The following is a 12,345-nucleotide window of genomic DNA, read 5'->3' as shown; positions in this document are numbered from 1 at the left end:
TTCGCTAACCGGAACGCACGGGTGTGAGGCTGACTATGCAGACGCAATAGAGACCGCTCAAGTCTGAGGGTAACAGAGAAGCTGGCAAGTTAGAGCATGATCAAGACGATTAGCAAGTTGGTCTATGCTATACATACTAGACTCTAAGTCTTGTATCTAAGTCTCGGAGACTAGCCTTTTTGTCACCCACTAACCAAGACTGCAGAGGTCACAAGCTAAATTCGATTCTCTTTGTATGGCAGCATGAGCTCAATGACACTCTCGGGTGATGCGGCATTTGAAAAGATCTCAACAACCTCCAACCCAGCTTCTGCTGCGATAGCTCTGAAGTCCTCCTCGGTACGCTCACAAGCCTCTCCGATGTGTCCTAGCATCATCATATCCATCGAGGTAGCTGGCAGAGAAGGATTCTCTTCGGAGAGAACGATTTCGTTGATCAGGACTTTCGAATACCCTGGTGTCAGAGCAGGCTTCAAGTTCTTCAGTATCTGAACACCATGCTCGGTACTCCAGTCGTGCAGGATAGAGTGGAGGAAGTACGATCTAGCTCCGTGAATGGGCTGCTGTGTGAAGAAGTCGTGGGCTTGACTTTCAAAAGCGATTGTCTCGGTCACATCCGCGATGACTTCTGGTAGGTCCTGTAGGACTAGTCGGCCGGATGAATCGATTCCATTCGCAAAAGATAATAGATCATGCCCTCGGCCACCTCCAACGTCAACCACGAACACATCGCTTTTGGATTTGTCAAAACCAGCAGCTAGACGCTCTTCGACAGGATAGAACTCCCACCAATCCGGGTTACCAGCTCTGTAAACCGACATGAACGATCCAAACCAGTTGACATAAGGAGGATTGGCAACTAGCCAGTCGAAGAAAGGAAGAGAAGAGTTGTGAGCATATTGATATGGCCCATCAGGTAAGCCGGGATGCTGGTAGTTTGCCTGCTTGAAGTGGTCGGGGAAGAAGCAAAACGACTTTGCGGCGGCGCGTTGACAGAATGAGATACTATGTTGGTAGTTCTCCTTGGCGAGGGTGTTGGAAAGATCCGTGGCGTGCCAACCGGTGGGTTTAAAGAAACGGACGACTTCGTGGGCGGCGAAGTGTCTCATGAAGCGATCGAGCAAAGGTACGGCGATACCAGTCTTTTCAGAAAGGGCTTGGGTGGTGAGCCCATCCTTAGCTTTCTGAAGATGTTGAAAGATCTTTGTGTTGTTTGCGACTTCGAGACTGCCGCCGAGAGAAGCCTATTAGAAGTCAGTCATTGGTTCATAATGGTATACAGAGCACTCACAGTAGTGAACCAGATACGCTGCACAAAATCGGTTGGTGTCTCCAGCTCTGCCAGGAGCTGACGATTCAAGTCCAGTAGAGTTGCTCGAGCTCCGAGCTCTTCCCTGTCGTATGCCGTAGCGGCGTCTTGCATGCGCTTGATAATTTCTGAGGGCGCCATATTAAATTACTGTTGGTTCTGGGAAGTTCGAAAGTGATGGGTAAGATCGGGAGTGTTTGTCTTACCTCAATTTTCATGGAGGCGGGCGATTCAAGGATCTTTTATCACATTTTGATTCTGCAGGGGCATTCTTCTTGTTGGCTTCAAGGATGAACTCATGGTATGCATGTTTTACACAACCAACAGATGCCCACTTGAACCTGCCAAGATTCGCCGAATGGGTAATTACATGTTGGGCAAGTGTCTCCTGCATATTTGTGATGACCTTGCGTCAGGTCTCCAGATCAGGAGTAGTCTTGTTCGTATTCGATATTCTATCACAGATGTTTGCCGTATTTATTCGTGTTTGTGTTTCGGTAGGAAAGTCTTCTAAGAGGTAGGTACCTATACAAAGGAAGTTTCTCTGTGTCACGTAATCAGTGTCACGTAATCAGTGGAGTAGGAGCCAGGCAGGGGAGGAGACATCTCTTATGGTTCTTCTTCTCTTCATCGGCTTCAAACCCCAACAGCATTCCAAAATTACGATATAAGCGAGATAAAATTCACACTATTTTATCAAGTCAAAAAACAAGGACGGAAGAGTTCCATACTCAACTGTGGCACGGAAAGTTCATTCTTCAAGGGGCCCTGGGACCTGCATAACCGAGTCCCTCAGGTGGACAATTTATGCATGTTGTTGGTTGTTAGCGCCAACATAAAGTATTATTCCCAGTGGACCAGTTCGATGTTGTCCGGAAGAATACCTCCCAACCTTGTATCTGCAACAACTACAAGGAACTAGGTCTACAACCAACAACTCTTATCTTTCTAGGGTTCTTTTCTCTCATCCGAGTGTTGGTTCTGATATGGTTAAGATCTCCTGGCCATGGCCTGACCAACAAAATGATCCTGGGAAGAACTCGACGGACGATGCTAAGAGGCGACACATTGCACAACATCAGGAGTTTTATCATATAATATTAAGCCACAACCTCTTAAATGTGAATTTTACTCTTAGCTTTGTTACCGACTATTGCAGGATGGAAATCAACCATGTACCGACCGATTCGAGACAGACTCAGCTCTGTCTGGTAGCATGGATATTTACCGGCATGGCCATTGTCACCGTCCTGACCAAGCTCTTTACAACAATAGTCATCTTTCAAAGACCTGGCTGGGATGACTTGTTGATTCTATTATCATTGATTGGAAGCATCGTTGCGTCTGCTCTAGTACAGGCCTCTGCAGATCTCGGTTTGGGTCGACACACAGCTTCTGTCGCTGCAGAGCCTGGAGGCGTACAAAGGATGGTCAAGACCAAGATTCTGCAAGTTGTTGGCTACCGTAAGTAGTCCCTCTAGCTTCAATTGCCTGATAGTTGACCTTACTATTCAAGCTTTCAACATTATGGCCTACAGTCTCCCTAACGTTGCCATCTTGATCCTCATCGAACGTCTCGTCGGCAACACGAAAACAATGTCCCGTCGTAGCTATACAGATCCTTCTCGCTGTGATATCGGTCGTCATCATCTTTGCTCAATGTCGACCTACCAAGATGCTATGGGATCAGTCAGCCAAGGGAAAATGTTGGAGTCCAGACGTCTTCAACCACTCTTCTTATGTCGTCAGCAGTTTTACCGTCTTGACTGATCTCGTCCTTGCTGTTGTCCCGATCCATGCGTTTTGGAAATTACAAGTGAAGAGACAAGAGAAGCTGGAGATCACATTCATGTTGGGCTTGACATTCCTTTCTGCCGTTTTTACAATTATCAAGGCAACTTACTTGTATACCTTCAATGATCGAACGGATCCTTGTAAGTCTATGATTACTTGGCTGTTTCATGATCTTTCACTCCGATACCGAATTAACCCCCTTTACAGTATACAGCGTCGTGACTTTGATTATTTGGGGCTTGTGAGTTCTTGACATCTCGATCGATGTACATATTGTACTGATATATATACTTCAGGGTTGAACAAAACGTTGTCATAATGGCCGCAAGCGTACCGACCTTAAGGCCACTCATCCGACTTATAAAGGACAAACATCCGATGCGTAGCGTAGTTGGTTACATCAAGAGTGGCAGTGGAGCCGACCCGAAGCATGACGAGTCAATATCCGAGGTTCCTCTTGGTGACATGCAGCCCAAACAGGAGAAAGAAAGTCGACTCAGTCTCGAACGGAATAGTTCTACAGAAGAACTGAATGGAAATACGGCAAGGCTGTAATTCGAAAAAGACTATCAAGCATGTATCGAGATATCAATCAGCGGGATGATAAATAGGTAGACATATAATAGAAGAGAAGATAGAATCTCAGTCGCGTTCACTCTGCCTTTGTGGACTCGGGGCATCACACGAATAGAGTTTGAATCGAGTATAGAGAACATAGAAACTGATATTTCATAACTATTGTTTTATTTCATACCCTAGGTCAATCTTGGCTGCTTGCAAGTCAACCAGTGACCTTGGGCATTGTGGTATCCATGCTAATACCTTCCATTACCCCAATCCTAACCCTAAGCCCACCTGTTTTCATTACTACATTATGCCTCATAGCGAGTGACTTGACCAGAAGTCTACCTCTTGGGCTGGGATACCCGCTCCCTCATTAACCGGCTTCCCAGAAGCTCTAGTTCTTTCCGGCGAGGATGATAGTGTTCTTCACCTTGACTATAGAGTTGTTAGCTTGAGTTGTATCAGTAAATTGGCTGGTTTACTTACCCTGCTTAGCAATGACGGTGATCTTGGGTCTTGTGGCAGCGTCGATGAACTGAGTGAGATCGATACCGCCAATGCCATCGATGAGGCCAAGGTTGAGATCGCCGAGCTTGAGGCTGGACAGCTCGAACTGGTCAAAGATACCGGTCTCAGCAATAGCGAGCATGGTGGATAGCTGCTGAAGCTGAAGGAGAGACTTGATGCTGAACTCATCGGCAGCGAAGAGGTCGGCGAAGATGTTGACGTCGAATCTGTTCTTGATGCTGAGGGTCTGGAGTCTGACTAGGTCGAGCTGGTTGACCTGGAGGAGGTAGTTGAGATCGACTTGGCCAAAAGCAAGCTCGCGCTCACGACCTCGACCAGCACGGTCCTCTTCGCGGTCACGGTCCTCACGACCTCGGCCAGCACGGTCCTCTTCGCGGTCTCGGTCCTCTCGGCCCTCTCGGTCTTCTTCACGTCCAGGGGTAACCTCGCGGCCATCCTCTAGACCAGGGGTGGGAGTAGGAGCGGTCTCGTTGGCCAGGGCGGCACGCTCGTTACCAAAGGTAGAAACAAAGCCAGGTCGGGCAGAGACAAGGGCAGCAGAAGCGGCAATGAGGAGGGTAGAGAACTTCATCTTGATGGATTTGAGAAGGAGGTTGGTGTTTGTTGTGGTGGTGTGTAAGTTAAAGGAGTGGGCAACCAGTCGAATGGGTATATATCGAAGGAGTGGATGTAAACTTGAGCACAGCTCTAAAGGTTAAGATAAGTGGAAAGAATGGAAGTCGACTAGAGCACAGCTGGAGTTGAAATGTTAGCAAATGAAGGTATCGTGATGGATCGGGGGAAGAGGAAGCTTACCTCGTAGGAAATGACTGGAGAATGGAAAGAATAGACTGGTTGATTGGATTGGATGGTGAGTGAGGATGAAAGCTGATGATTGAGGAAGGCTGTGCAACGTTTATATAGGAAGAAATGTTTGAAAAAGCCTTGAGTCTCGACAGGTCGATTCATCCGTATCCGTCTGCTATCGTTTCTTGTTGAGATTTACAGCTCATCCCCAGATTCACCATGGCCCAGCCGAAACGACAAACTGACCCCAACATGCTCGGAAACTCAGCAACCGACGGTCTCACTACCGAGGACGAGGGTATAGAATGCGACGTATTCCCGCAACTTGCAGGTGCCAAGATGGCTTCTTTTCTATCCGTGGACCCTTTGGACGAGTCTACAAGGATGAGACGTCTGAGCTTTCTCTCAAGCGATGAAACGATAAGGCTTCGAATTGAATTAAAGTGTCAGATTGTGTCGTATCGGGCTTAAGCTTGGCGTTATGCTTCTTGGGAACTTGCAGGGGTTCGTCGCATTCTAGTTTGGACGAGACGGGTTACGTCGCAACTGTTAGATGGACTACCAGGCATTGACCGGGAATTTGTTTAACTGTCTCAGCTCTACCACGGGATAGTAAGGGCCCGGCAACCGGAGCTGATACTAGCTCAATTGCCGAGTAGGAGTAGAAAATGCGTCATCCACGGCACCGGATATAGGGTAATCGTGACAGTCGTGGATAAATCTTAACAACAGACCACAGTAAATACATAGAAGGTATGGGGGAATAAGATGAAATCGCATAATTAATCTATAATATTATCTGTTGTTAATATTCGAGTCCTTTGGTGAGTAACACCGACACAGAAGTCGGTTTGTTAATCTTTCTCGACAAAAACTGCCACTTGTTTCCACGATACCCATTGTCAAACTATAGCTGTTTGTTACGTGTAAGCATTCTGTGGTAAACCCCACAAAGCCATGTAGCGACATATATGACACACCCTTGCTCTTTGTTTCCTCCATGTGAGTTGCCGCCTGGGCAACTTCCCGGACCAGCTATAATCCGCCCTGATATCAACTGCCAGCCCAGCATGTTTGTTGTAGCCCTAGCTGTATCAGGCGTTACCTGAGAAACTTGGTCTTCCACGATAGTACAATGCGCCTGAAGATCTTAGATCTAGCTGCTAACAGATGGGACACAGTCAAGTGTTTGATTGCTTGCTTGGCGGCAACGTTGCCTTGTTCGTACTTGGTTTCACGGTTTGAAAACTCTTAGTTGAACTTCAACTCAAACTATGGAGAACCTGTTCTGCAACCGGCTGGAGGCATTGAAGAAGTTGGCATCTGCTCTGCAGGGGTACATGGGCTGTTATTCGACTCGGGACTGTTTAACCACACCGGCGCTTCTTCGTCCCTGGCGTTGACTTGGCGTTTCCGGTGATGGGACGCTCGCTTCAAATATCGGAATTAGGACGTAGTAAGTATCCTGTGTAACTAGAGGGATGAAGAGATATTAGCTAATGTCTGGGAAACTAGTAGATCGAGCCTCGTCTATTCTCACTCTCCTGTAAACGTCCTAACTGCCAATTCATCTGGACTAAAGCGCCCTATACGACGAGTGGGTGCAGAAAGAATGGAAGAGCCTTGGCTACCGTCCAGTTTATCTTGTGATTTGAGCGGGCGGCTAGTCGATGGTACAGCTGACAGATGGCTAGCTGCCTGGAACGCAGCCAGGCGCTAGAAGCACTAAATTGAATGTTTGTCGTCTTGTCAAACAGAATAGGTTTTCAAATATCCGTACAATTGCCGTGAGAAGTGATAAAGCCGGGCCGAGTCATCTGAATCACGGACGATCGTTAGTCAGAGAAGAATAGGGGGCAGTCGTTCTTTCCTAGTAAGTAAAGCAGGGTGTGACTGCTTTGGATCCGGACGCTGAACAGACTTGTAAAGTAATCATCTTTGATTATCATATGCCTTCCTGCCACCTTGTGGTAACCAAGGCATCATCTCCCTATCCTTTCTATACTCATACATTTCCTGATATTCGTTTAATTCCATTAATCAAATCCCCTTGTTCTTCTTCGCGAGAGCAGCGTCAACCTGCTTGGCCGCATCAATACTTTCGCCCAGAATCGTCTTCTCCTCATCAGTCAATCGGTGAGCCGTAGCATTACTCATGCAGCTCAAGTCTTTTCTGGTGGCACCTTTCTCCCACACCCCGTCCGCCATCCAGTAGCTCGGCAGCCGGTAATTGTCAAGACTCGCCCTCTTGTTCTCCAGCAAACCGCCGTTGTACCACATCAGCTGGTCTTTGGCGTCGAGGTGTGCAATGCCGAATGAACACACCATGGTGACTTCGTGCACGCGTGGAGAGTCACCCCATCCTATGACGGACCCATAGTGTGCTTCGAATTCATACGGCGCCCCTGAAAGCTCGAGGCCCAACCACCAGGACTCCTTGTCGCCATGACCAAGCTTGTACGTAACTTCTTCTCGGACGGCAAGAGAGTTTTGCCAGGCGACGTGGAGTAATCCAGTAAAGATAGAAATCTTAGATTTGTCGACAACTACGACACCCGAGTCACACTCCTCCGAATACCTCTCTAGCCACACCTGAGACTTCTTGAGCTCGGCCGACGGCTCCTTGATTTGATCCTTCCACCAAGTATGCCGTTCGGGGAACTGGAATCTCCAGAGTAAACGGTCATGGAACAAGTATGCGCCTTTGTTGACGTAAGGTTCCTGATTAAATAGGTTTTCGGGTTTCTGCAGGAAGACTGCATCGGCATCGATGAGAATAGCCTGTTCAAACTTGGATGCAAGTAGTGCAAAAGGCTTGATAGCCCAGCCGGAGCCCTGAAGCTTGAGTGTCGTATCGTCAAAGACACTGAGAACATTGAGAAATTCCATGTCTGTTGCGCCTTTCAGAGATTGAATTCTGACGCGGTCTCGAGGGGATAGATCTTCGTCACCAGCATACGCAATCTGAATAGGGAGCTTTGAATGAAGCACCTGTCGGAGTGAAACTATCAAGTGGCTTGCGAATCGGACTGATTCATCGCCTCCACCGACAGGGATGATTATGCCCCGTGATCCTCGTTTGTATGATTTTCTGAGATCGGCGAGTGGAGTAGCAGACTTGGGATCTAGATCAGAATTCTGGATGAAAGGAAAGAGGTCCTGGGAAACTGTTTCAGTAGCGATAGAGATGTCTTTGCTTTGCCTGGATTTCGGAGGCAGGGCATCCAAAGCGCCCAGCCATCGCCCGATCTGCTTAGATCGCTGACCAACCTCCCAAAACTTGTTCTTGTAGGGAGAGTCGATAGGGTTGTTAAGGAGAAACTTGGTTGTCTTGACGGTATTCATCCGGTCGCTGGGAGGCAGGATACTGATACTCTGCGAGTGACCAGACCAATTCATGTTGAGTATGAGCAAAAGGGAGAGTGAAAGCAAAACAGATAGTGCAGCCAAACGTTTAGGGATCCGACGCGGATTACGGATGTAATAACCGCACTTGTCCACAAGAGATACCATGATGAATGAATGATTCAAAGAATGTGGATAGCACTGTTATTGTTGTTGTTTTTGAAAGACGCAGCGCGCCTAGATTAATGAGTGTGTGAGCGATGATTTGGTGTTTCGTATTCTAGTGGATAGGAGAAGACGTAGTAGTAAAGGAAGAGTCCGATCCAGCTCCACTGTTCAGGTCCTGGTTTGTTCTTAGTGGAAGCCTAGAGTTAGACGCTCGCTTGACTGTGTCACTCCTACGTTGCTTCGTTCCATGCTACGATCCATGCTCTGCACTGACCATTCGAGTTACCCGCCAGCTTAGATACCTTTTATTTTCGATATGCCTTACAAGTGCAATTGCAGTCAACTTCTCAATACTCAATACTCAATACTTAACTAACGACATATGCTCAAAAGGGATATTTATCCTATATAAAAAATAGAATGGAACAAACAAAGCTAATACAAGAAAGAATAGATATATATCAATCACAAACGCTCATCAGCTGTATACAGCAGTCGTGTCTGCTTCCATCCTCTTTAATGCACTCCGAGTTACCAAGCCTTCCCCGCCAAGCTTTAGATAAATATAACTTAACTGAACAGAATTATCCTGTATAGTCGACAATCTCACTGTTGAGGCTTCTGTATCATAACCAGTTCTCTCTACTCAAGTAATACTAGAAATCTGTAATAGTTTCGATCTAGGCTCTCCCCATTACTCCAACTGACCACCTATCTGCACCAAAAGCGCCCGCGTCGACGGTGTCGGCCTATATAGGGGCTCGAAAAATAGACCATATCAGGAAGAAAATCATATAACCTGCAAACCGAGAAATATACCGATAATTATTACTGCACTTAGATTTCGCTTTAGTTTCGTAATTGTAGTTCCTAGATGGAAGTATATAGGTCGACCTCGATTTAATATCCCAGAACTAGTCAGGAGGGCTTTATCGGCGAAAAAAACATAGCTATCTAACCGTTTAGCTGTCCACTCTTCACTATTGAATCTCAGGAAGTATTTGGCCATAGGTATCTTAATAGCGGTTATCCAGGTTTAGTTACTCTGACGTCGTTCTGATAGTAGCTTTGGACTGCAATAATCAGATATGTTAAGGGCAAAATCATTCTCAAAGTACGGAATAGCGGACTTTCTGCATATATTATTTATGGCCTGCACATAGGAGTCTTTATTAGCCGATGCAGCTATATAAAAGAATGTCCTATCTCTGACCCATGCCAAAGCTGCTGTCATAAGGGGTCCTGGTGTTAACAGCCAACGAGAACCAAATGCTTCGCTTTGCCAAAATGAGAAGCCATCTCCCAAATCCGTACCTGCGGCCCATGGTTATTAATAGAGTGAGTTAGAATACGCAAACGTTGATAGACTAGGATAAACCATTTTGGGCTGGAATGTACTTTGTCGGATATGTGTCCTTATTGGAGTATGGTATTATCCAGATATGGTTATGGCCGTCTATAATCTCATCCTATAAAGGCTACTTGTCCGGGAGAGGTCTAACATTAAGTCCGTTGATATCACTAGGGAGCTCAAACCATACTCTTCTTGATTCCCTTTCGTATTTCAGCACCTAATTAAAGTCGCTAGTTTGTATCGTAAACCCCCTTCGATCTTATTCATCCGACTCGTCGTCATCGTCGCCGTTCTAAGTCCAGACTAGCCATTGTCTTTCTGAATGCTCTTGCTCGTCTCGAATCTTGCTCCATGGTGCAGCATCGTAACTTCCCTCAACGTAAATGTTAGTTTTCGGAGTTTAAGCAGAGATAGATGTCTGAAACGGTCTCTCACCTTTTCAACTTCTTAAGAAACTCTTTTCCTTTGAACAGTTTGCCGTAGAATCCATTCTCACGGCGTGATGGCGATGAACTCTAGTTTAAGTGCCATTCGCAACGGACGAAACAAAGTAGCATTCCTGAAGACTGTTGCCCAGGTAGAACTGGAAGAGAATGGTTTTGGGCTCTCTCTTCATACTTTAGAGACTGACTATCGCCTCATAAGTGTTTTTGGGAGTCATATTTCCAATATCCATGGCCCTAAATTTGCAATTTGTCTTTTGTACCACCAAGTTGTGCGGCCAAATATCTAGCACTGCGGGATCGGCATCCCAAGCGATGACCTGAATGTTCCTGTCGTTATAGTTGCCGTCACTGGTGCAGCCTTTGTTGTCTTGGAAGAAATTTCGAGGATGGTCTTCGCATGTCACAACTCTTATGTTTTCATACCGAACTAAGATGGTGTGTATAAGTGGTTAGATTGCAGCTGGATAATCGAGTCAGCATGAGGCATTAGACAATGATTAACGCAAGAGCGAGATTTGGACTCACTGATCAGCATCAGCACGCCCGCTGGGAAGACATAGGACGAAGAGTATTTGAAGGGGTTTCTGCACAAAGAGAAGGTAAGGTTGAGCCATTCTATATCTGCCAATTCAAACAGCTGCACAACGCTGAGCCTCTGCCCCGGGCGGCGATGCTGACAATACACCACTGCTCCATAGGCTAGGAGACACGAAATAACTGGCAAACCAATAACCCCAGAAATAGTGTTGATTACTATCAGGGTGGATAGTGACTTCTCCAATCGACTGATTTCAGGAGGGCCTACTGAACCTGATTGATCAATGTATGACTGCCTGGTCAAGGGCTTGTTCATCAAGATATGGGCCAAGACCCATGGAAAGACGAGGGTGGTAAGATAGGGAAAGAAGATGAAGAGTGGACGAAGACGAGTTCTGAGGATGTTAGATCCCTCGGACAAGGATTTTGACTGGTAGGGTCGATGATGGTTGTCGTCGTTATTGGTGACAGTCCGTATAGACTGGAGTTCAAAGTCGGTTGGTTCCATTATGTGATAAGGGTCCTGTTCCCAGGCTCAAGGCTGGATGTATGGCAGTGAAGGATCAGTTTTATGTAAAAGAGCGTCCTGGTTTGCCAAGGCTCTCGTTGATTCTGCCCTGCCTTGATGCTTAGCTGTGCGCCTGATTGCGGTAAAGCAGAACATTTGGAGCTGCTTGGCAGTATTTTTGATTCAACTTTGGACAGTCGATAATCGTCAATTCGGCCACTTCCACAAATCTTTGATTCGTTAATGGGGTAAATTGCAGTTTCGCCTCAATTATGAATAGTTACTACCTAGGTAACAAAAAAGTCAGCTTTCATGTTTCAGGGTACAAACATAAACAATCTAATAAAATAGCATAAATTGGCCTCCTGGCTTAGGATCTTCTGCTTACAGCGGCCAGCTCTTCTGATATTAGAAGGCTTAGGTTGTGGTTGTAACCATGATGCTAGTTTCGATCTTGGTTCCACTGGAAACCCCTGGCCGATAACAGCAGGGCCTTTGGCAGATAACGGCATCCATATGGAAATATTGATGAGATGATGATCAAGGATTTGCTTCGAGGGGGTTCTGTTTCGTTTGTATATAGCGCGGTGGCAACTGGCTCCTGGGCAAATTGGTATCTGTTTGCCCTTTATGTTAGTATTCGATTTCCTGTTTGCTACTTAGATGCTCAGTAGATCTTACTGCCAACAAGGTAGCAAATGCGAGTAAAGAAACCACCAAGTACCCAGTCTTGGAAGGCGTACGTACATATAGTGTCATAATTGGCTCCGACTTGAATCGTTTCAAAGAAACATTAGTGTCGGTATTACTGGACGGCAGCAAGATAAATTCAAACTTGATAAAGTACTCAAGTCACTAGGAGTGTGTTTGCGTAGAAGGCGGAAGGTGTAGACGTAGACTGGGTGGGCCCAAAGAGAATCTCCAAAAGCCTAGACTTGTGTACCTAGGTATATTACTAGCAAGAGCTCAGCTGTTTTGTTAGTCATGGAAGAAGCACATGATTTGG

At 46.3% G+C, this 12,345-nt stretch overlaps 5 protein-coding genes across 5 annotated transcripts; 2 read left to right on the top strand and 3 right to left on the bottom strand.

Moving 5' to 3' along the window:
• Positions 1–215: 215 nt before the first annotated feature.
• Positions 216–1,450, bottom strand: FSST1_005500 (S-adenosyl-L-methionine-dependent methyltransferase; the record flags this gene model as incomplete). The annotated part of the gene is made up of 2 exons (XM_083231781.1): positions 216–1,244; positions 1,292–1,450. The coding sequence occupies 2 exons, from the start codon at positions 1,448–1,450 to the stop codon at positions 216–218; spliced, it is 1,188 nt and encodes a 395-aa protein (XP_083088930.1).
• Positions 1,451–2,469: 1,019 nt separating this feature from the next.
• Positions 2,470–3,658, top strand: FSST1_005499 (uncharacterized protein; the record flags this gene model as incomplete). Its single annotated transcript, XM_083231780.1, has 5 exons — positions 2,470–2,773; positions 2,826–3,015; positions 3,062–3,243; positions 3,311–3,344; positions 3,400–3,658. The coding sequence occupies 5 exons, from the start codon at positions 2,470–2,472 to the stop codon at positions 3,656–3,658; spliced, it is 969 nt and encodes a 322-aa protein (XP_083088929.1).
• Positions 3,659–4,061: 403 nt separating this feature from the next.
• Positions 4,062–4,766, bottom strand: FSST1_005498 (uncharacterized protein; the record flags this gene model as incomplete). The annotated part of the gene is made up of 2 exons (XM_083231779.1): positions 4,062–4,102; positions 4,154–4,766. 2 exons carry the CDS (start codon positions 4,764–4,766, stop codon positions 4,062–4,064), a joined length of 654 nt encoding a protein of 217 aa, XP_083088928.1.
• Positions 4,767–5,200: 434 nt separating this feature from the next.
• FSST1_005497 (uncharacterized protein) lies at positions 5,201–5,452 on the top strand (the record flags this gene model as incomplete). Its single annotated transcript, XM_083231778.1, has 1 exon — positions 5,201–5,452. The coding sequence occupies one exon, from the start codon at positions 5,201–5,203 to the stop codon at positions 5,450–5,452; it is 252 nt and encodes an 83-aa protein (XP_083088927.1).
• Positions 5,453–7,021: 1,569 nt separating this feature from the next.
• On the bottom strand, positions 7,022–8,380 carry FSST1_005496 (uncharacterized protein; the record flags this gene model as incomplete). Its single annotated transcript, XM_083231777.1, has 1 exon — positions 7,022–8,380. One exon carries the CDS (start codon positions 8,378–8,380, stop codon positions 7,022–7,024), a length of 1,359 nt encoding a protein of 452 aa, XP_083088926.1.
• Between the last annotated feature and the right edge of the window lie 3,965 nt (positions 8,381–12,345).

The sequence above is a fragment of the Fusarium sambucinum genome, chromosome I (assembly GCF_050947815.1).
Source record: "Fusarium sambucinum isolate potato_lamoka chromosome I, whole genome shotgun sequence".
NCBI classification, from domain to species: domain Eukaryota; kingdom Fungi; phylum Ascomycota; class Sordariomycetes; order Hypocreales; family Nectriaceae; genus Fusarium; species Fusarium sambucinum.
Note: the sequence above shows the minus strand (reverse complement) of the source record. Positions and strands in the feature narration are given on the sequence as shown.